At 35.5% G+C, this 24182-nt stretch overlaps 1 protein-coding gene across 1 annotated transcript; it reads left to right on the top strand.

Annotated features, from left to right (window-relative positions):
- The first annotated feature begins 249 nt into the window (after nt 1-249).
- On the top strand, nt 250-21873 carry RPN10 (regulatory particle non-ATPase 10). The gene is made up of 10 exons (XM_089810298.1): nt 250-395; nt 502-615; nt 725-830; nt 9507-9621; nt 9707-9916; nt 10026-10362; nt 10879-11014; nt 13434-13537; nt 13657-13722; nt 21533-21873. Exons 1-10 carry the CDS (start codon nt 384-386, stop codon nt 21572-21574), a joined length of 1242 nt encoding a protein of 413 aa, XP_089666424.1. The 5' UTR covers nt 250-383; the 3' UTR covers nt 21575-21873.
- The last annotated feature ends 2309 nt before the right edge of the window (nt 21874-24182 follow it).

The following is a 24182-nucleotide window of genomic DNA, read 5'->3' on the forward strand; positions in this document are numbered from 1 at the left end:
TCAACCATAAAAAATCCCATTAACAAACAATACTAGATTGATATTTACAAAAAATAAATTATATTTATAATAATTATTCCAAGTTAGTCATAACATGCGAAGAAACATCTTGAAAATATTTTTATAACAATTGTAACCAACATTTTAATTACCCACAAAACGATTTCAACCACTCCAATCGTTTTGATTTGCTTTTTAAAAAGGGGAAGAAATACAAGTATAAATAGGTTTACATTGCGTGCAAGGTGCATAGATCAAAAGCTATATTATCAGGGGTTATAGAAAAAGAGATGAAGCATTGAGAAATTCGTCGAGGCCAGGGCAGAATACTCGAGATTTTAAATTCAGTTCATCTTCATTGTTTCTCGAATTCAGCCTCCACCATGGTGCTCGAGGTATGCATTCTCAAAATTTCAATTCAATGAAAACTATCTATTCCGTGCCCTAGGTAGTTTAATTCAAATCTACCAAGGAATACTTATTTCACGTGTGTGCTGTTAGGCTACTATGATATGCATCGACAATTCGGAGTGGATGAGAAATGGGGATTACAGTCCCTCTAGATTTCAGGCTCAGGCAGATACAGTCAATCTCATTTGTGGGGCAAAAACCCAGGTTTGACTATCCTATCTGTTAATTTTTTCGGTCCATTATCCGGGCTCTATTACAAATTGATTTAGGAAAACAAAAGTTTGATCCGTCATGTGTTGGTTAATTTTTGCAGTCAAATCCTGAGAACACTGTGGGTGTAATGACGTTAGCTGGGAAGAATGCCCGTGTACTGGTCACACCCACAACTGATCTTGGAAAGATTCTTGCCTGTATGCACGGTGCGGGTTTTCTTCATTCTCTTTCTATGCTGTATTAAAAAGATATATTTTAGTTGCTTTTTAGCGTTTCATTTGGTTTTCCGTTTATTGAATAATAAATATATGTCTCGAGATGGCGCTTGTTTTTATGTATAGGGTAGGTTGTGAGATCAATACCATGATTGATTTCCAATTTATCAAAGGCTAGTTTTTGAACCTTATCTTAAGCTTACTAGGCAACGGTGCTCAAACCTAGGTTGTGGAGAAATTTGTTAACAGGGAGCACGAAAAAACAGTTGCCGTAAAAATCACTCCATTTCCTCCAATATTAGAATCAAAGTCTTACTCTTGTGTACTTGCGTCTATATAGAGGCTTGTCATTAGGTCTGGGAAAGGTGGATTATTGTTATGGGAATCAGCTACTTATACAGTCGTGAAATGATAGGGTTTTCGGTTGATTGGGGAATGGATTAAATATTAATTGGGCTGTAGGTCTATATTAATGCTTATTGAAGATGAAAGAAAACAATGCTTTCTGCATACTTTGCTATCAGGGTATAACAGTGGGAGTGCCAAAGGCATTTTTGATGAGAGTGTTGCACTTTCTCAAACATACAAGTTATATTGCAGGGAATAGAAAGTAAATGGTGATTTTGGAAAGAGAGGGAAAAACTATTAAGGGATAAATATGCAGCTATTTGGAAACAATTTTTGTGAACAGTAAATGTTTTCCTTGCCATGTGTTGTTCGCTTCTTTATGATGAGTGTCAGAGAAGTCTTTCAAAAGGTGCAGGTAAATTGTTAGAGGTACTGTCTTTGACACAAACTCTATTCGGACAATTTGATGTACTCTAGGCATATGTCTTGTGCCTGCCCTTGTGAAGAAATAGTTATTTAATAATAGTTATTGTAGGCTTAGAAAGTATATGTTGGTTTTCTTAGGTCATATCTGTACAGCATATTCCTTTGCTTCAACTATTTTCAGTTGCAGAATGTAGCTAGGAGTAGAGAAAAATGACGTCACTAACAAACAAAATAATCTCAATATATTTTTCTCTACATGGATGGTTCCTCAAATGTGATGATCCCTCTCTCTCTCTCTCACACATGCGCACAAACACATTCACCCACCCACCCACTCACACCCACTCACACCAAATCATCCAGAGATTAAAGGGATACTTGCACATTGTTTCTATTGAAACTCATTTCTTAAGGACTGGGTTAAAGGTCCCTCCTTCCATTCTATCTGTAATTGGAAATATATTTCAGTTCAAACATGGAGGCTTGTTTGTTGTATAAGCACTGGTGTTAGTTTTGCATGGTTGCAAGTATCCGAGTATTGATCAAAATATTGTGACTTTCCTTATGGAAGTCTTTCAGACTGGCACCTGAAAAACATTTTCAACATTTTGAATCCAAACCTTAGTTACCGATTCGGGATACGAATCCGATTCGGGCACGTGAATCGGATCCGTGGATTCGTGATTTTTTTTTTTTCCCGATTAGGATTCGTGGAGGATTCGTGAATATATATATATATATATATATATATATATATATATATATATATATATATATATATATATATATATTACTGATCTTGCCCAAGCCCCAACTAGTAACAGATATATATATATATATATATATATATATATATATATATTTATTTATTTCTCTCATTTATTAGTATATATAATGCATAAAAAGGTCATTTTAGCACTAGAAAGCAAAAAAATATATTTAAAAAAGTCATATTATATAACTTAGACTCACTTAAACTTGTCGATCCTTGAGGATTCACGCTGGATCCTTGAGGATTCGTGCTTGGATTCATGCAGATCTGGGCAGGATCCTTGTTTCACACAGTGGATTCGTCAGGATTCGTGGGCCATGAATCCGGACGAATCCACTGTGTAAAACAAGGATCCTGCCCGGATCTGCACGAATCCAGGCACGAAACCGGATCCGGATCGGACCCGAATCCGGATCCGGCCTCTAGGGCACGAATCCGGTAACTAAGATCCAAACACCTTGAGGATGGTGAGAAGTTGTATTTGAATGACTGGAAAATAGGAAATTCAGACGAACATGGTTATCTATTATAATGATTTTTTAAGAGAAGCTGTGTTTGGTAGTAAGCAACAAGGAAGTTTTTCTAATGGGGTGTTGGAAAGACTTCTAGTGGCTTATTCAATCTTTTCTTGGCAAAAAGTTGGGAATGAGCATTGAGAAGATGGAGGTGCTGTAGAGCTTGTATTGGAGGGCAATTTATAGAAACTGGAGGATGAAGTTTTTAATCTTTACTTGGGATTAAAATTGTCTATAAGCGGGAGGATGAATGTGGGTGCTACTGTATGTATTTGCTATATTTGCTACAGTATTTGGGAGTGCAATTTGGATGGAAAACCTTTATTAAGAATCCTAATGTGGCTTCAGGCAACACAATGGTTGGACCATATTTCTTTGGTTACTAAATAATTATATTTTTCAATATTGATTCAAGCTAGCAGGTTTGTACCCTGCTTCGGAGGTTGGAGGGTAGTGATGGTATCAAGTTTTTGAATTGATTTTTTTCTGCTTGATTGGGTGTTGGTGGTGTATTTAATGCCCCGTTTTGTATGTAGTTGATTGTAATAAGAGCTAGCCCTGTTTCATTCATGGAGTAGGAAGTTTGTTAGGGTGTCTTGTCGGCTATATTGCCCAGTTTTGGTTTGTACAGGGGATATTGTAGCAAAAATGTAACTATAGTTATTATAATAGGTAGATAGCAGTTTTTAGATTTCGGGCTTTCAGTTTTGTAATGGAGGAGTTGTTTGTTTTTTATCTTATGATTGGGAGACCAGTTCTGGGCTTTTCTTTTTATGGATGAGGGACACAACAACCTTCATTTAATGCATCATATACAATGTATATGTACTTGAATTTTTAAAATACAAATATTTTTTAAATAGCTAACCATAGCTTAAAGAAACTAAAAGAAGTTGAAGTGTTAAAGTGTAAGGAAATCAGTTGGTCTTGGAATCCATCTGATAAACTGACAGTCATAATTATAGACATATGCAAGAAAAGAAGTGTTGCATTATGCATGATACATAGCTAGTGGGAACATTGAGTCACTGGATTAGAAAGTACAGGCATGATCCAATGGATATGTTGGTAGCTACTCATTGCTAGAACTTTGGGATTCAAAGTCACACACTTTCTAGAATGGACTCCCGGTTGGCTGCACATCTTGGTTCTTATCAAGTTGTATTGGCTTCTTTGGCTCTACATTCCGTTATGTTGGTAGGCTATAACCCTACTGGGATGTCTTGTGAGGCATGATATTCAAGGCATTGTATATGAACACAAGCTTCTTTGCTTTTCAAGAGATAGGTTATGTAACTCTTAGCAAGGTGGCTGAAGTTATATGATAGTCTTCACTTCTTTGCAGGAAAGGATTTAAATACATGGTAGAGAAGGTGAATGCCACTTGGATGCAACAATCTTTAAGGTTCATATAGACACCACCACATATTTGGCCTTTTGTGTGCCTTGCTGGCCCTCTCTCTTTATGCTAATTTATTTGGAGGTCTTCACAAGGCTCTTCTTTGTTTCACTGTTATCAATGGGAACACCTCTATGGGCCTTTTTGCACATCATTTTGGATTCACTACATATGTTGTCATTGGTCAATGTGTGTTCAACTTCTCTCACTTCTGCTGAATATTGTTGTATTAGACTTCTAAGGTGGGGTCACTCTCATGAATTGCAGCTTTATTCTGGGTAAACATGTTAACAAGACACTTGTACATGCAGATTTAAGAATCCCCAAATCTGATTCCAATGGAAAGTTGCACACAAATCCTAATTAACTCAGACTTGATCCAAACACATTGCTGACCAAAACCTCCTTATCCCATATCCTTCCCTTGCCTTGAACTTTTCTCTCCCGGTCCGGTCTTTTGTCTTGATTATAACTTTCTAGGGCTTCTACAACTTAATCATTTTCTTCAAAAAATGAAGTAGGAAACATACCAGATCTCAACTGGATTGAGGAATTCTTTCATTGAAAAGGATTGAAGCAATGTCAAGGAGCTGTGATGGTTACACGCAAGCATGCACACCTCCTTTGTCTCTGCCACTACCTTCTTGAACCATTGAATTTCACCAATGTCATTGATCTAATGACATACACCTGATAAGGGGTACACTAGATGTGCCTGTAGTTGGACACACCCAATTTACTTGGTTTCTCAATGAATATATGTTGCATTTGTAACTGCTTGAACTTCATTAGAAGAGCATTCTCCTCAATGTGCTCTCTGAAAATCTGTTATTGGAGAGAAGACTGCAAAAGGAATATACAGGAGGAGAAGTTCTCATAGAGGATTGAAGTTTCGGATTGCAGGGCATAGTAAGCATCAGAGAAGACAACTAGATGTTGAAATCCCCATACTGTTTGAGGATACTATGTTTGAAGGTATGCGTAATGAAGCTTTGCTGTGGGGAAAGACCAAGAAGAGCCACCATCCATGAGCTTACCGGAGGAGACAGAGATGGAAGAATGGAGAAGAGAAGGTTTTATATGCATTGAGTAGAACCAAATGGAATATTAAATAGAGACTTTCTTGGTGCACAATGGACAGGAAATAGTGGGAGAGTGAAAGATAATCTCTCACCAGTAGGAACTTTAATGTGCAGAACTTTTCAAGCAGTTAGTTAAAAGCTGGTTGGGCTTTAGCATCAGCTCTGGACTTCCAAATAAGAGCGCTTAGCTTATTCCATGGAGATTAGCTGAACCTGGAATGCTTGAGGTTAAGAGGGAAGACATGGAAGCTTTGTTTGTTGGGCCATTTCCAATTTTTGAGCAAGTTAACATGGCAACAAGTAGAGAACATATCATAAAGTTCTAAGTTAGCTCACTGCTATTTTGGATTGGGATCCTCCTATGTGAATAGCAAAGCCTCAACATCTTGTATGGGTCTTAACTCTCCAAAGCCTTTGGACATACCACTTGGGGTTTGATGCATAAGCAACCGTGTGCAATGGAGCGTTGAGCTTAGCCTATCTTTTATAATGATTGGTTGAATTTGTTCATTGTATGATAGCAATAATAAAGTGGAGTTCTCTCACATGATAGCTTTCATTTAGTCAAACATAGAATCAAGGCACTCGTACACCTCTTCCATGCTAGGTGCCCTAGCATTCTCATGTGACATCTTATCATTTGGAATTTTGACAAAAATTGGTGGTTTTGCCAGTGAAACAAACCCTGAGGAAACCGTGTTTCATCTATATACTGTTAACAATTGCAGATGTATCCAAAAAGAGAAAACTGTGGGTTTAAATTGTGTGCATAGGAGAACATAATGGTACCAAAAAATTTGTAGATTGAGGCAGAAAAAACATCGAGCACACAGTAAAAAACAACACTATGAAAGAAAAAATTTAGACCAAGTAAAATGCTTGTAGAAATACAACTGGCTCTGAGAATACAGCTGTGAACTAGGAGGAAAATAACAGAAAGAACTTTTGGTGCAGGACCACATGCAATGAAATCAGGAAGAAATCTGATTTCTTGCTATTTTAAGAAATTAACTAAATTTAAATTAAAAAAATACCATTAATGTCAAGCATACAAGTGCGAGAAAAGATACAAAAGATAGATAGTGAAATTCGTTTCTTAATTTCTTTAAAAAATGAAAAAAAAACTGGAAAATTTTCTTCCATAACTTGAAACAATTCATTAAGAGACTCAAGAATTGGATCAAATGCTTACACTTAGATGCTTAGGTCTTCTTTGTAGAAGCTATCTAGCACCAAATGAGAAAAGAGCAAAATAGAAAAAATAATGATATGATAAAACATTGAAGCCTCTTCTAGGGCTGGTTTAGGGTTTACAGAAAAGAATAATATTTAAAAAGTGCTTACAGCACATGATTTAAGTGATAAATAAAAAAATTGTTTTATTGTCGTGTTTTGGCATCCTAGGCCCAAGGTGTGTCTGGATGCTTGGGAATGCCCAAGGATGTTCACACAGAGTGCTACATCTCCATGTGGATGCATTGGCACATTCACAGGGAAATGTAACACTCTTTATGGGAATCCAAATGCATCCAACTCTGCACCACCATTTGAACGCATCCAACTTTGCACCACCATCAAAACGCATCTAGATTTGGGGCTTATGGGAGACTATCTGGTAACTAAGGTGGAAAGGACAGTCATAGATGACATGGCCTTCCATATGACAATAAAAGAAAGCATTGGGTTTATCGAGGTAAGTAATAGATTGGTCAATTTCAAACCTTAGGCCAACTAGGTTAATAGAGTTTGAAAGAGATTGAGTAAGATCCATTCCAATAGAAGCCATAAGGTGTGAATGAAACGAGTCCATTTATTAGAGTGTTGTTTACAGTAACGCCATAGAGCTCTGCCTAATTGAGCTGCATTTTCTTATAAGAAAGTTCAAAAGGTTAGATTGAGGAAAGGATTTTTTTAATTAGCAAAAGAGCAAAAATAATGATATGATAAAACATTGAAGCCTCTTTTAGGGTTGGTTTATGGTTTAGAGAAAAACAAAATTTAAAAAGTGCTTTTAGCACATATTTTAAGTGAAAAATAGATAATAAATTGTTATTTTGTTGTGTCTTGGCATCTTAAGTCCAAGATGTGTCCAAATGCTCAGGGATGCCCATAGGGAGTGTTACAGCTCCTCGTGGATGCGTTGGCACATCTACAGGGAGCTGCAATGCTTCTTGTGGGAATCCTAATCGAACCAGCTCCGTACTAGCATCCAAATGCCTCCGGATCTGGGGCCTGTGGGAGAGTATCTTGTAACTGATGTGGCCTTCCATATGACAATAAAAGCAAGCATTGGGTTTATTGAGGTAAGTAATAGATTGGTCAAATTCAAACTGTAAGGTGTGAATGAAACTAGCCCATTTATCAGAATGATGTTTACAATTACACTGTAAAACTTTGCCCAATTGAGCTGCATTTTCTTATAAGAAAGGTTGAATGTTAGATTGAGGAAAGGAATTTTTTCCAAGTAAGTTTATAGTAAATTTCAAAATGTGACTGGTGACACTGATATGACACGTATTCTGGGTCCATGGGTAATGCTTTTGACTCGAAGGTATAAACTGGTGAGATCACAAATGGGTAACCTCATCCCCAATTATCAAAGGTGAGCCTTGAACTTGCAAGCTTTGGATCAGAGAAGGCACAACCTTGTAATTGCAATGGCCTAGTAACCTTGGTGGCTACAACAATACCACCACCAATTCATCAACACACTATGGGAATCCCAATTCAACCAGCTCGGCACTAGCATCCAAATGCATCCAGATCTGGGGCTTGTGGGAGAGTATCTGGTTACTGAGCTAGAAAGGACACTCATAGATGACACGGCCTTCCATATGACAATAAAAGCAAGCATTGGGTTTATTGAGGTAAGTAATAGATTGGTCAAATCCAAACTTTAGACCAACTAGGTTAATAGAGTTTGAAAGAGATTGTGTAAGATCCATCCCAATACAAGTCGTAAGGTGCAAATGAAACTAGCCCATTTATCAGAATGATGTTCACAATTACACTGTAGAACTTTGCCTAATTGAGCTGCATTTTCTTATTAGAAAGGTTGAATTTTAGATTGAGGAAAGGAATATTTTCCCAGCAAGTTAATAGTAAATTTCAAAATGTGACTGGTGACACTGACATGAGATGCATTTTGGCTCCATGGGTAATGCTTTTGACTCGGAGATATAAACTAGTGAGATCACAAATGGGCAACCTCGTCCCCAATTATCAAAGCTGAGCCACGAACGTGCAAGCTTTGGATATAAGTGAAGGCACAACCATTGTGATTACAATGGCCCGGTGGGTTTTAAACCTTGGTGACTACAACAATATCAACACCAATTCATCAACACACTATCGGAAAAATCCCCAAGGAAAGTAAATTTAACCCACAAGGGGATTTATTTTTAGTTAGACCTTTTGGATGAAAATCCAAGTCCCAAGCTTGCGAATGTTATTGATGGGCCAAAGTATAGCACCATAGAAGCATGATCAGTTTCTGAAACGTTACAAGCTACGCATCCCTTGCCAAGGCCCCTAAAGGATTCAATAGCCCAGCCTTTGAGCTGCCATTATGAAGGTCCCTTTTGAAAAATTCTTGTTATTATGGGATGCGTCTCAGGCAAAACAAAATAACGATTTTTCCAATGCCTTGGGAAACGACATCCACAATTTCATCAGGTAAAGCGAATGAATTCACTTTATCTGTATTACTGTTCTGTGTTTTAGTTGTATTGTTCTGAGTTAGTGGTTGAAGAAGTGGTATCAATTGCAATAGGGATCTTACTTGTTTGTTGAACAACAGTCTGAGAAAAATTTGGTAGCATTACAGTAGACGAGACATGTAGGGTGTCTTCACTAATCAAAGGGTCAGATGTAGGGTCGGATACAATACCTCCTTTGACTTTGTTTTCTTTAAAGTTATATATCAGATCCGTCATCTATTTAGCTTTTGTAAAACCATGGGTAATACATATGAATAGTGGTTAATGTCTTTAGAGATGTCTGTTAAATTGGTGCCAAAATTATATCAAAGGTGAAATTAACTCGAAAGTTTAATACACCATCTGTTATCAAATTGACCTTGTATAAGCTTGGGTAATAATAGGTTTCTAAAGTTGTTACCTGCAGGCTTGCAAGTTGCAGGGGAGATGAATATGACATCTGGTATCCAAGTTGCTCAGCTGGCACTTAAACACCGTCAGAACAAAAAACAACAGCAAAGAATTATAGTGTTTGCTGGAAGGTATTTTGGGGGCATTATTGTTATGTGGTTTTTCAGAAGAAATTTGATTTTTTTTCAGTCCATCTAACTGTGTTTACCATGTCAGTCCTATTAAAGCTGATAAGAAGACATTGGAAGCAATTGGAAAGAAACTGAAAAAAAATAATGTGGCACTGGATATTGTGGATTTTGGAGAGGAAGATGATGGAAAGCCAGAAAAACTGGAGGCTCTTCTTGCAGCAGTAAACAATAATGACAATAGTCATATTGTTCATGTTCCTGCAGGCCAAAATGCCCTTTCGGATGTCCTACTCAGGTAATGAGTGAGTAGTGACTGTAAGTCTAAACTAGGTGAAGAGTTTTGGTAAGTTATAACATTAACAGAGTGATCATTTATATAGTCTCATTAATTTTTGTACATGCAGCTCACCTATCTTTACTGGAGATGGTGAAGGTGGAAGTGGGTTTGCTGCTGCCGCAGCTGCTGGTGCTGCCGCCGCCGCCGCCGCAGTTGCGGGTGGTTCAGGCTTTGAATTTGGGGTTGATCCAAATTTGGATCCAGAATTGGCTCTGGCACTTCGAGTGTCAATGGAAGAAGAGAGGGCAAGACAAGAGGCTCAAGCAAAAAGAGCTGCAGAGGAAGCTGCTTCAAAGGCTACACAGGAGGGACAAGAGCAAGCATCAAGCTCTCGTGATGTTTCAATGGCAGAACCGAGTGCTACTGTTGCAACAGGAACAACTGGAAAAGGGCCCGATCTAATGGTATGTATTTTAATGGAAAAAAATGCTTGCAACTGAATTTGATTGTATTTACCTATTGTTATAATGAGATTTCCAGAAGCTATGGCCTTTATATCTTGGCCCTGTCTTTATTGGGACAGCTTTGGTTTTCAACACTTTTTAAGGTTTGGTTAAATTCGATCAATTATTAATTTATGCATAATTTTGAGGTCTTATTTGTAATCTAGCTGATTTCTTTTTCGTAATCATGATGTTCATTCAGTTTTGTTAAACTTGTTTGAGGAATTTGTGATAAAAACCACTCTTAAATTGAGTTTGTATGATATTTTATTACAACGTGGGAAGAATTACATGACTGGGTCATTTCTCTGACAGCGATTTGATTTGGTATTGGCATTTCTTCATCTGTGAAAAGTCATATTCTTTTGGTGTTTTGTAAACACCAATAATATTCATAATTGAACTTTGTATATGTTGTTGTATTGTTGGTAGTTTGATAGAATTTGAACTAATTTTGGAGTTTATCTTTTTTGATAGGATGATGAGACTGCCCTACTAGAGCAAGCTTTGGCGATGTCAATGGATAATCCTGGAACTAGTCAATCTGGGGCTGTCTCAATGGGTGATACTCATATGGCAGAAGCTGGCCCAGAGGATCAAGATTTGGCTTTTGGTTTGTGTTTCTCTTTATACATTTTGTTTTCTAATGCTTTTGTATTCTTTATGTCATTTACTGACTTCTGGTTTGATAAGTAAAATCCCCAACACCTGCAATTTTTCCCAAGCGTCTATAAATTTTTCTTAATCAGTTTGGCTAAAGCATTTGTGTGCATATCTCTTTTTCTTCACCTAATTCAAACCGTATTAATGAAGTTTATGATGCTATTATTCAGGTAGTTATCATTCGATATATTTCTATATTGCGTAGTGTGGACATTGAATTTCAAATCAGATGGTCTTTTGTTGGTTTCCAAATGTCTACTGTTTTTGTCTTGTACATGTAGTCTAGTGTAAGTTGTGAACCTCTTGGAGAATATAAGTGCAAAAGCATACAGCGTTTTCTTTCCTTTGTGTTTTTACACCTTCACACTAAGATATTCTTTTTGTGTATTTTTGTTCTTCATTTATGGTCCCTGGATGTTTTAAAATTGGAAGTTAGGAAGGAAGACTCCTGAAACTAGAACAAGAGTAATATAAGAACAAACAACCACTCATCTCTGTGGATCAATTTTCCTATTAAATAGAATTGTTCGTCTAATACATAGTGAGAACATTAAGTAAAGATCTCAGCATGTTTTTGATGTGAAAACATTGTTTAATTTGGTTTCTAAATGGATATGAATGAAAAGGCCATGCATAAATATTAAGGATGGTGAAAAATAGTGTATGATAGTCTATTTATTTAGGAGGCTAGGTTACAAGAGAGTTTTCAATATTCAAGTCCATGGAATCTTGGTTAAATTTAGCTCACCTCTGTTTCAAATATATGATTTTTCCTTCTGGACGATATAAAAAATATGGATTAAAAATAGTAAATTATGTCAATTTGCTTGAATGCCTGAAGCCTCTGAATGGGTCTAGACAAACACTTACCTGGAAAACAAAATTGTTAGTTTTAAAAACAAACTAAACAGAGATTACCAGAAACAGTAAACCTAAGAATATTGCAAATAAGATGGCTGTGGTTATATAAATAACATCTCCCATGGATCTGAGTATCACCTATTTTCAAGCTACCAACATGGGAAGTTAAGATTTGAGCGATACCATGTTATGATGTGTCTTGTGCTGTGCAGTCAAGTAATACTTTCAGGAAACGTGTCACAGCAGTGTTTGTTTTTGCTAAATATTAAAAAGGAAAAACAAGATTTTGATAAGGTTTACTCCTGTACATAAAGTTAAGGTGACTACATCTGTGCTCTGCAAAATTTGTCATCAAAGTAAAGTAGTTTCATTCTTTCTCCAAAATTCACAATTCATTCAGATTATCATTAGTTTAGTAATATTTATGACATGTTACAGCTTTTAAAGAGATTGTCAACCGAGGGCGAAGTCCAATTCACCATGCGAACCCTCTTAATGAGGCTGCCAGTTTCTGAGTACTAATTGGGCGGGTTACCAATTTAACTTGGCTTGTTTCCAAAATCATTTAAAATTTGCTTATTTCCTCTTGGCCATGCAGAAGAATCAAATGAAGAGTATAGGATTTGAATTGGGGATCTCAGTTATCAAGGATGGGCTCCCTTGAAGGATCAATACAGGTTTTATATAAATCAAAGGATTCAACAGGAGTTTCACACATTGAATTGCGGATGTTGATGATAAATTTTTAAATTACTTGAAGCTTTTATCTGAGCACAAGAATCCTCATTTTAATTCTCTTCTGTGTATGCCCAGAGGAATAAAAGCTTAAAGCGAAAGATTCTTCTTGGTGAAGTTTTCATCACCATCATTTACTACTCATATATTTTATGAGACACCATATATTTTATAACTTCCAAATTTTTTTGAGCATATATGAATAAAATTCTGATGTCCAAGATGTATAAATTTTTCTCCAACCTAGATTACAATAAGATCCTCTTTCTGTTCAAGGTTGACAGCCCAGATTGCTTGTAATTTTTTTTTGCCAAGCTCCACCTGACCAAGGACAGAAGATTCTAGGTATTGAAGAGAGGATTTTTGGCATTAATCTGGCTTTTAAAAGTTCAATCCGTTGTAACCTGGAACATTTTGTGAAAGCCCTTGATTAATAATTGCAGTTTTTAGAGAAGCAGATGACATTAAATATAAATGTAGAAAATCATTTGTCATCCACGGAAGGGGAAAAATCTGAAATATAACATATTCTAGCATTTTTGTAATTGCATTTATTTTGTTTTGCTTTCAGTTGCATCACGTCTTCAAATGATATAACATATTGTTTTTACTTTGACCTATACTCATGCTAAAGAAACCTATTTTAAAGTTTTTTATGAACATTATAATTTCTGTTAATTTTGTGTCTTGTGTTTTAATGGTAGAGATTATCTTAGATCTTGATAGCGTCATTCCATTCTAGTTGACTAATGTATCTATAATTGTGGTTGCAGCCCTTCAAATGTCTGTACAAGACAGTGCAAAAGCTTCTGCCGGAGATACAGAGATGAACAAAGTTCTGGGTGATCAAAGTTTTGTTTCATCTATTCTTGCTTCGGTATGAACTTTATCTTGTGCCCATTGATGTAAATATTGAAATTTATTTGAATCTTCTGAACTGTAGCATTGTAAAAGTTTCCATTAAGCTAAAGCTTGATGATCCTGTTACCAATACAGCTTCCTGGGGTAGATCCAAATGATCCTTCGGTGAAGGACTTGCTAGCAAATTTACAAGCTGATGAGGTTTGCTCTCTCCACCTTAAATGTGTAGCTTTTGCTACTTAATTTTGGTAAATGGTAAAATGATTTTGTTGAAGTTTTAGGAGCTCATTGTTCTTATGCACATTAAATACTTACGTATATATACATATGTACCTATATACTCTCTAGTGTTCTATCTTATCAACTCATTATAATGCAACATAAATCTATAGGTAGTTTTAAAATTAAAAAACATGAGGTTGTTACTCTCTAGTATTGTCAAATATGGTTATTTGTTTTAAAATTTTACATGCTTTATTCAGTTTCATTTAATGCATTGCATTAAATTTCTTTGTAGCTAAATGTCAAAGATACATTCTTAAATATAATCAGGTGAGCCTTGAGTTGCACAGCTTAGAATGCTGAACTACACTCATAAGTGTTTAACATATGCAAACGACTTAAGGATGTTTATCATGTGGTTCCAATAATAATAAGATATGACATGCATAATTATTAAGATAATATCTTATACTTTCTATAATAGTCAACTACTTGTCTGTGGTCCGTCTTTCAGTCTAGATAGGAATGTTTCCTATCCCGTCTCTTTTTTCTTCAGTCCAGATAGGAATGTTTCCTATCATGTCTCTAGTTTTGTTTCTAATTCCGTCTTTAGTCTACAACGTCCTTGTAATTTTTTATAAAGAACACATTTGTTCCTTTGTTAATCAATGAATCATCCGGAAATCCGTTAATCTGCCAACTCTTCTTGAATCTTGTAATATGGTATCAGAGCTATTGCTTAAATTTTTTCGAAAAAATTTATAATTTCTTCATGAAATTATTTGTTTAAATTTTTTCAAAATTATTTTTGTTGAATTTCTCTAAAACCCGCTTAGGGTTTTCGGCCTAGAGAAATTTCCGAACTCGGGTCTGCTTGTGTTTGTTCAGCACACTCTAGCCCCATTCGTCCATGCACATCGATCCTTGAAGAAAAATCTGCCATTTTTTATCAAGAAATCTGAAGTTTTTTCAAGCTTTTTTCAGCTAGGGCCTTTTTTTTTCGAAACCCTAATTTTTGGGGTCGAAAAAATATTTTGTTTGCAAATTCTTGGTGGGTTTTTTGAGAACTCAACTGGGTTGTCCGTTTTTCCGAGTGCCTCAATTTTCGTGCCTCGATTTTCGAGCCAGCAGATCCAAAAAATGACAGCAGATTCCTTTTGGGTTTTTTGAGCTCTCTTCTGGGTCATTCTATGATTCTTTTGGGTCTTTTGTATTTTTGTCTCGAAGGACGTGCCTTTACAGATTTTCACAATTTTCATTGAAAAACGTGCCATGGCATCTCTGACAAATATTTTGCTCGAGCATAATTCTAAATTCAATGGTCGCAATTATGGAACCTGGAAGCAGCGCATCATTGCAATCTTTGAATATCGAAACACCGATCAACTTGTTCTGGGTGTTACGCAGCGTTCGACTTCTCCGGGTCCTGATCAAGATACATGGGATCTGAATAATCGAGAGGCAGTAATGCTTCTCAAACTATCCGTAGCTGATGACCAGCTTTCTCAAATTCCATCTGGCAAGACAGTTGCCGAAATCTGGACACATCTAAAAGGTCTTCATGAGACTTCCAACAAGAGTAGAGCCTTCTGAATTTGTTTCTGTTTTTTCTGGGTTTGTTGATTTTCTCCTCAAAAATAATTTCATGTTGTCTGTCATATGCAAGGTTGTGTTAGATTTTGGGTTTTACCATTTTTTCCACAAAAACGAAGTTTTGTAATATATTTTGAGTCATAGCACTCTTCTGGCAAAGCTTCTTGGTTTTAGCATTCTGTAGATCCAAGGAGGGTTTCAATTATCACAGAATGTTCCGACATCTGTACGTTGACCATTAAGGGAGGGTATTAAGATAATATCTTATACTTTCTATAATAGTCAACTACTTGTCTGTGGTCCGTCCTTTAGTCTAGATAGGAATGTTTCCTATCTCGTCTCTTTTTTCTTTAGTCCAGATAGGAATGTTTCCTATCCTGTCTCTAGTTTTGTTTCTAATTTCATCTTCAGTCTACGTTAAAGAAACAACGTCCTTGTAATTCTTTATAAGGAACACATTTGTTCCTTTGTTAATCAATGAATCATCCGGAAATCCGTTAATCTACCAACTCTTCTTAAATCCGTTAATCTGCCAACTCTTCTTGAATCTTGTAATAATAATCACAGCTGTATACATATGGTTGTAGTAATTGAAGAACAATTCCCTGATGTGCTGCTAATCATTTTGCTATCTGATCCAGTCTTGTTATTACTAATCAGCTTCATTCATGTTTTATTATGGAATTTTGTGACTAACACATCTGGCTAGAAAATTACAGTCATTTTAAGGTTTCAATAGAGTCAATGTCTATTTGGTATAAAAATTATAGTTCATGGTACATAGGTCCTGTACTCAGGGTTCAAAACAATTGTCTAACTTATGATCAAACCTGCAGCTTTAAGGGCACTGAATAAAACTGGAATCAGAATTCCGCAGATGCTGCTAATATAAGTTTTATTTTGATGGAAAAACTGAATACAAAGGATGGTCGGTCGACACAAATTTTACTTTTAATTAACCCATCAAAATGCTGGTTGAAAATGTTGGATTTAATCCAGAAACAGAGATAAACAGCAATAAGGAAGACCCAAAAGATACAAAAACACACAGGATTATCCTGGGAAAACCCTTTGAGAACAAAGGGGATAACCCAGCCACACACAACAACTGATCTCCTTTATTGATAATAAAATTCAAGAGTACAATGCTATTCGCTAGATGCAATATATATAACACAAGAGCTACTCTTTGCTTTACAATGGAAGGTCTGTCGAAATTCCCAACAGTATAACTTCTTATTAACAAATACAACTCTTTGTATTTCAATGCCTTAATGCATGATGAATGGCATGTCTTTATAATTAATATTACAATTATCATAAATGTCCTTTTCAGCTGAAGGTGACTATAACGGAATTAACACCCAGAGATAAAGATTTCTATTGTAGCTACAAACCCCAACAGAAAATAGAGGAAAGTAACATTAATTTTAGCTTGCATTTTATCACAAATGTAGCATCAAAATAAGACATCCTTTCACAAAATAATTTTGCAGCTTGTAAACAGTAGATCAGAAAAGAAATAACTCTAGTCTGCCTAGATTGCTCTAGAAAACATAACACTGCAATGCATTTTCAATGTATCTGCCTGTTTAACTAAAGATAGTACCTGAGGCTAGATGTTTTCACTCCTAAAATAGTGCATAGCATTAAGCTAAAACTTCTGCCTAAGAAATTCTTTAACTTGGTACTTAAATTATAGTTAGGATTTCTAATAGCGGTTAGATTATCTTGTGCCAAGAAAAGAAGAAACAAACATTGAAAATGTATATTGATTTTTCTAATGTGCTTCACCAACCAACACCAATCAAGTGAAAAAGAATCTAAAAACAATTTCTCTACCAAGGTTTTCTCTATCAACCCCAACTTCTTTCTCCCAGCATTTCAAACTTTTAATAGTGGCTTTGCCAAAATAGCTTGCAACTTGCAATTAGCTCATTTGATTGAAAATATTGAAGACTATAGCAGGCTTCAACATATAGTAAGTTATCAGCTTGCAAACCCATATAATCTCATAATTGACAAAACAAATTTCGATGAAAACAGAACACTGCAATGCATTTTCAATGTATCTGCCTGTTTAACTAAAGATAGTACCTGAGGCTAGATGTTTTCACTCCTAAAATAGTGCATAGCATTAAGCTAAAATTTCTGCCTAAGAAATTCTTTAACTTGGTACTTAAATTATAGTTAGGATTTCTAATAGTGGTTAGATTATCTTGTGCCAGTAAAGAAGAAACAAACATTAAAAATGTATATTGATTTTTCTAATGTGCTTTACCAACCAACATCAATCAAGTGAAAAAGAATCTAAAAACAACTTCTCTACCAAGGTTTTCTCTATCAACCCCGACTTCTTTCTCTCAGCATTTCAAACTTTCAATAGTGGCTTTACCAAAATAGCTTGCAACTTGCAATTAGGTCATTTGATTGAAAATATTGAAGACTATAGCAGGCTTCAACATATAGTAAGTTATCAACTTGCAAACCCATATAATCTCATAATTGACAAAACAAATTTCGAGGAACACTGCTTGAGTTGAACTTAATACTTCAATAATATAATTACCTATTTTATGCTGAAGTAGGATATCATTTTTGACCCGAAGCTGAAACACAATCTTGAAGTGCTCTTCCTAGAACTAGTATCACCTTCGTAGTCGACAAAGCTGTGCAACACTGTCTCTGACGTACTTTAATCCACAATGAATTGTGCTCTTTCAAGGATTGGAGTGCATTTTCTGTAGTACAACGAGTTTTCCTTTGCTGAACCCTAAATTGATGTAGTGTGTTCATAGCAAAATAAATATTCTATTATTTTATATTTACTAAGTACATTGGATATCTTGTAGGCAGCTAGAATGTAAATGGCTACATGACATCTGATTGTTAAATCTATAGTGGACTTGAGATTTGGAACCACTGGAGTAAAAAACAGCTTACAATCCAACCTTTGAAAGAATTTTAATATTTCGGTGTGTTTACTATTTATAATGAATAATGCAGTCAAAGGCATGGGAAAGATTGACTGAATTAAAGCAATGGTGAATGATGCCAGAGGTTTGTAAATGTTTATTTGCAATCACCATTCTTCACATACACTGTTTTGGGCATTAGGGACTAGATATGTGCCTTATTTCATTAGATTATGTTCGAGTTTTAAGGGGTATTGCAACTATTGGTTATAGCAAATTGGAATTAGTGGCTTGAGTCCAAGATAGAGTAGAGTAAGCAGGCTAAGTATGCAGTGAAGAGATTTTTTTGGGTGATGCAAATACATTGCTTACTAAGTTACCAGATTCTCTCCAGTAACTCTCAAAGTCTGGTTCAATTCTGTACAAAGTCTGGTCCTTGTCAAATTCTCTCCAAATTCTCTTGCAGATCTGCGAATTTGTTGCAAATTCTGTCAGAGGAACCCAGGCAGAATTTGCAGCAAATTTTGAAGAATTTATTGTCTAGACCTGGGCTGAATTTGGTCTCGGTAAATTTTAGACTTTTTAAAGTGTTTTTTTGACCTCTCAACCCTATTGTGACCACTAAAAAGACCAAAAAAAATGTTTATATGTCATTTATGCATTTGTGTTTGAAAATGAAAACTTGCTTATAAAGGAAATCCAAATCGACAACAGGTGACATCTAAATTGTTGATTATAGAAAAATGTCTTTAAAAAGATGTGATATGTTTGAATCCGAGACTTCAAATTTGTTTCACCTTTTGATATAGCCTGGTTAGAAATGCTCTAACCAATACAAAATAAAAATTCAGATAACTGCACTTATCTTTTAACAATTCCTTTCATTCTCAAACTGTCCCCATGATATGGAAATATGTTCCATGCATGTGAGCAAGCAAGGGTATCAAGTTGTATGTAGTGCTAAATGATGCAATTAATGTCCTATTGAACTGAAACTTAGATTTGATGGTATGTTTTGCTATCTTCCTTTACTATTAGCAGATTCAAGTATGGATTTATTTTTTGTTGCATATATATACACACATATACATATTTAAAATAAACATATGTTTTGTATGGATGAACCCAAAATGAATCTGAACCCAAGCCCAAAAAAATTTAGACGAATTTTGAACCTGAATCTTGAACCCGTATCCGTACTGGAATCTGAACCGGTAACTTAGCATTGCTTCCATCTATATTCAGTTTTCCAAGTGATAAAGATATGTCAGATGGGAATGCTAGGGCACCTAGCATGGGAGAGGTGTATGCGTTCCTTGATTCTATGTTGGACTAAATGAAGGCTATTGTTTTAGTGGACCCCACTTTATTATTACTAGTATACAATGAACAATTTCAACCAATGATTATTAAAGATAGGAGAAGCTCAACACTCCCTTGCACACGGTTGCTTATGCATCAAACCCCGAGTGATATGTCCAAAGGCTTTGGAGAGTTAGACCCATACAAGATATTGAGGTGAAGGTAGGGTTCAGGAATGCCATTCAGTTTGATGTATAGAGGCCAAAATTTTTCATACCAAGTGGACGTAATTTGCTACTTTTAGGGGTTCTTTTGAGATGGCCAAGATGGATTGGGAAACTCTTGCACAGAGGATCCAATTTTGTGGTGGACTATGCATGGGCTGAATTCTTTGATTGCTTTTGTAGCCATTCATTTTCTATCTCAAGTTTCTAGTTCTTCTATAGCAGATATTAATTGGTCTACTTATAGCTTTATCCAATCTCTTAAGAGAAGCAAGCTTTTCTCTCCTAAGTCTTTAGCTGTACATAGTGCCTTTTGTCCAGCGTTAGGGTTGGATGTAGAGACAAAGGAGCCAATATAAGTTAATGAGGGAGCTACATAGGTAAGGTTGTTTGCAGCTTGACCTTGTGGAGTCGAACAATTCTGGTTATGAGGAGTTTGGGATTGATTAGACACTTCCGCTGCATTCTGTTATTTTGAATATTTGCCATTGTAATCATCATTATGAAATTTTTGATATTTGGATTTTGACATTTTCATTATAAGTTGAAAACTCAAATGTTCAATGTAATTTTACTAGTTTGCTAAGGTTTCATTTGTTATTATTTAATATTTTACATCTTTTTATATCTTCTTTTTCATTACCCTATTCTTTTCAGCATTTCCCACTCTTATTGTCACCAAATTAAGGCCATTGGTACTCTTGTGAGGAAATAAACATGAAAAGGGGACATGGTATAACACCTCTTTCTTACATTCAAATGTGTTAATTTTACATCCATTTGATATAAAGGCTGACCAAAGTGACAAGCAAGAGACATAATTAGTGACTACCCTTACAAAAGTGTACTTCAAAACTTAAAGGTCTCATCATATAATTGACTTTCACATTTAAAGAGAATCTGCATGCAATAATTATGCACTTGAATTTTACTATGCTCCCGTTTGCTGCATGCTTCACTTTATACAACCAATTTTAATTAATCACTAAAGTTCATTAGGTCTTGGCACTATCTCCTAAAAACCATTCTGAAAAAGTTATATTCTTCTGCCATTGCATCTTGCCAGATCCACTTTGAGTTTGCCTGTACAAAAGGACTGAAATTATCCCAAAGTACCTTAAATTTTTTCTTTACTTGAATAAAATCATCCCAAGACTTCTCAGAGGTGGGAAGTTTCTTACAAGCACAAACACCTTAAAGAAATGGATATCTAGATGGAGAGAATCTATTCTTAGGACACCAAGAAGCATAGATGCCAAATTTCTTCCACTTGAAACTATGGTTTAAATCTTCTTTCTTTTGATGAGAAGAATTACCAGAGCTTTTTAATCAAAAATGTTCAGAAGGATTATATGTAGTAGTCAAATATAGAAAATGTTTGGTTATCACTTAACATATACATAAGTCTGGATGGTTGCAATTTTAAAATTTGGGTATGCACACATTAAGGTTGTAGTCTGATTTTTATAATCCCCTGCTGTGAGACTAAATGGATAATTCTTCTGATCATTACAATTTAAAATTTGGGTACACATACTAAGATTCCAGTCTGATTTTTATAATTCCATGCCGTGAGACTCTCTGGATAATTCCTGTGATCATTATGAGATTCTGAATAATATATAGATATTTGTTGGTATCATAATTTTCAAATTTTGAGATTAGAGATCAGAATATATGTGCATTAATTTCATATAATAATGAATTACTATCTGTATCCCTGAATGCTATGCTTTTGATCTGAATTTAATACAGGAAAAGAAGGGGGAGGAAAAGCCAAAGGATGGAGACAAATGATACTCATAATGGTTAATGGTACCATTGACATAAAAATTGTTTGCACAAAATTGTTAGTAAGCTTTCATCAAATTTTCTTTGGTTAGTCTGCAATGGACTTGATTACTTCTGCAATCAAAGATGAACTTTGAGATGAGTATTCATCTGGTTTTATGATTGAGACACGGGATGTCCATTTATCTTTTTTTGTCCAGATTCAGATCTACCTTTTTATTTATCTTAAATTTGACATTGCAGATTCATGGACTGCCTGGCAATGTTCTTCAATATTACAATAATTAAAATTTTATACCCATCAATTCATGTTTAGCACCTTAAAATATTTAAGGGCAAGTCCTAATTTTCTAGTTTGTTTGAAACGTGTTAAAACTAATATAAGATGGTAATAACACATCTTGTTTATGAACAAATTATCTTCTAAGAGACGAACTATTGTCAATGTATATTGTTGACCATTTAAGGGGCATAAATGACAAACAGATCAAGTTTGTGGCATGCATGTTAATAGTTCATCAAATCTTGTGATTTTAATTGTATTAGTTTGATTCGCTTATAATGTGGATAATTATGAATATTTTAATTCTCAGAAATATGTTAATTGGTCATATTGGCCAGTGACTTTCTAGTGAATCACGGGAAAAATTACTGTTCACCATTCAAGCTCAATTGCAGATATGTAAATGAAGTGAGTTTTTCATTGGCATTTTGAATTTGCTTCATATTCCAGTTTTGATTAACTCAGGGGACACTATGTCAAACCCATGCCTCGGCACATGTCCGCTCATACATGCAAATACATACAAAATACCAAAAATGAAGACTAACCATTTTTTGTTCTTCCCAAACTTTCATGATGTATTTTCCTCGGTGCACAAGTTTTAAACTTAGTATTTCGAAATCATGTATCTGTAAGTTTTAACATTTCAACATATATGATTCGATGCATGATAAGTGAATAACCTATACGACTAATGCTGTATTTTGTGAGCTTAAAGGCTTCCAGTCATTACCATGAATCGATTTTGAATGCGAATACTTTCAAAACATCCAAGTTTGGCTCATTTTCATTAGCCATGGTAAGATAGTGGCAATGTGAAGTGCTACTATTGCGCATATTTGTGAACGAGCTTGAAGATCTAATCATTAATAAGTCTTGAGCTTTAACACTGTAAATAGTTCCTGAACACAAACATTCGAGGTGTGTAAAGTGCGACTCCTTTTTATGGCATATCGAGGACCCATTTAAATAACTTTCCCTGAAATTCCTACAATTATTTTTGCCCAAAACATACTCGATGGCCCCAAATCCAAGCATCTTAAAATGAAATTAAGTTTTTCTCTGAAAACCGCGTAAAATATTGCCATAATGTTTTGACCGAAACGATCCTGACTTCCTTTTCCTGATCTTAGTTTTAAAAAATAGAAATAAAAAATGCTTCGATTTGACCACTTCCAATAAGATTAATATTGCGAGAGTTACATTATGTAGACTTGTCTTGAGCATTCAACATGATAATGTCGATGCTAATTTTCACGGGATATAATAGTTGATCTTAGCTCTTGTACTTTTCCATTGAAAATCTATGTGGTTGGTTCGTAGTGAAAGCTTCCGAATGATATACCTAAGCGATGCTCCAAAAATCTCTAAGAATCGTCATCGTACGAGAGCAGTACCGAGATTCCATTTGATCTTATGATGAGTAAATGGATTTCGATTTGTTTAGCTGCGAGAAGGTGAAGTAGATGTCGGTTGACCTTATTCCTCATATACAAGGGTAGTGGGTGTCTTTTAGGACTTTCGAAGCATATCCTTTTGAAATGCTCTAAATGGAGAAATTTATCAGGTAAGAAAGATGTCATGAAAGGCTTTGGCTTTGGGCCAGCTTTGAATATCTTAATATCTTCTAGATAAAAGTGGGTTTATAGGGTATTGAGATTTTTTTTCATTGATTATCACTAAACAAAAAAACATAGTATCCATGAGTGATAAGGAGTAGAAATCTGCTCAAATCACTGAGAGTTGTTACAGTGAACTTCGACCTCATTAGCAAAACATGCAATTATAATAGGAGATATCGATTTTAGAGTACAAATCAAATTTGGATCATCCACCACATAATTTGGGAGATAAGATAGATAAGATAAATTTATTAATGTCCAACAAAAGACCACAACATGGGTCTATGGGACTGGAAGCTTACAACAAGGAAAAAGTAGACAAATGGAGCATCAAATGGTGTCCAAAAAAGAAAGAACAAGCACAACAAAAGAAGAGGAAAGCAGGAAACATCACGGAAAAGATTAGGTATCCGTCTTCACAAGGAAAAAGTCCAACAATGACTGATCTGTGTGGCTATTAGAAGCCCTGTGATGAATTTGAGTGCCACGAGAGGAGTGTCGTTGGCAAAAAGGTCCCCTGTGGGGTCTCATCGATCTGGAACAACCCATGTTAGGGAAATTGTACGGTCGCTTCACACCCCGAGCTGGAGTTAAGGGCGAGAAGAAGGTCGTAATAAGCTGTGCCTGGGTTTGACTCCTAGGAAATGAAAGCTGTAAAGTATGGTCACGAAGTTGTAAGGACTCGCGAAGATAGAGTGCAATGCAACGC

The sequence above is a fragment of the Cupressus sempervirens genome, chromosome 11 (assembly GCF_028749045.1).
Source record: "Cupressus sempervirens isolate cs-2001-9-10 chromosome 11, ASM2874904v1, whole genome shotgun sequence".
Lineage (NCBI taxonomy): Eukaryota > Viridiplantae > Streptophyta > Pinopsida > Cupressales > Cupressaceae > Cupressus > Cupressus sempervirens.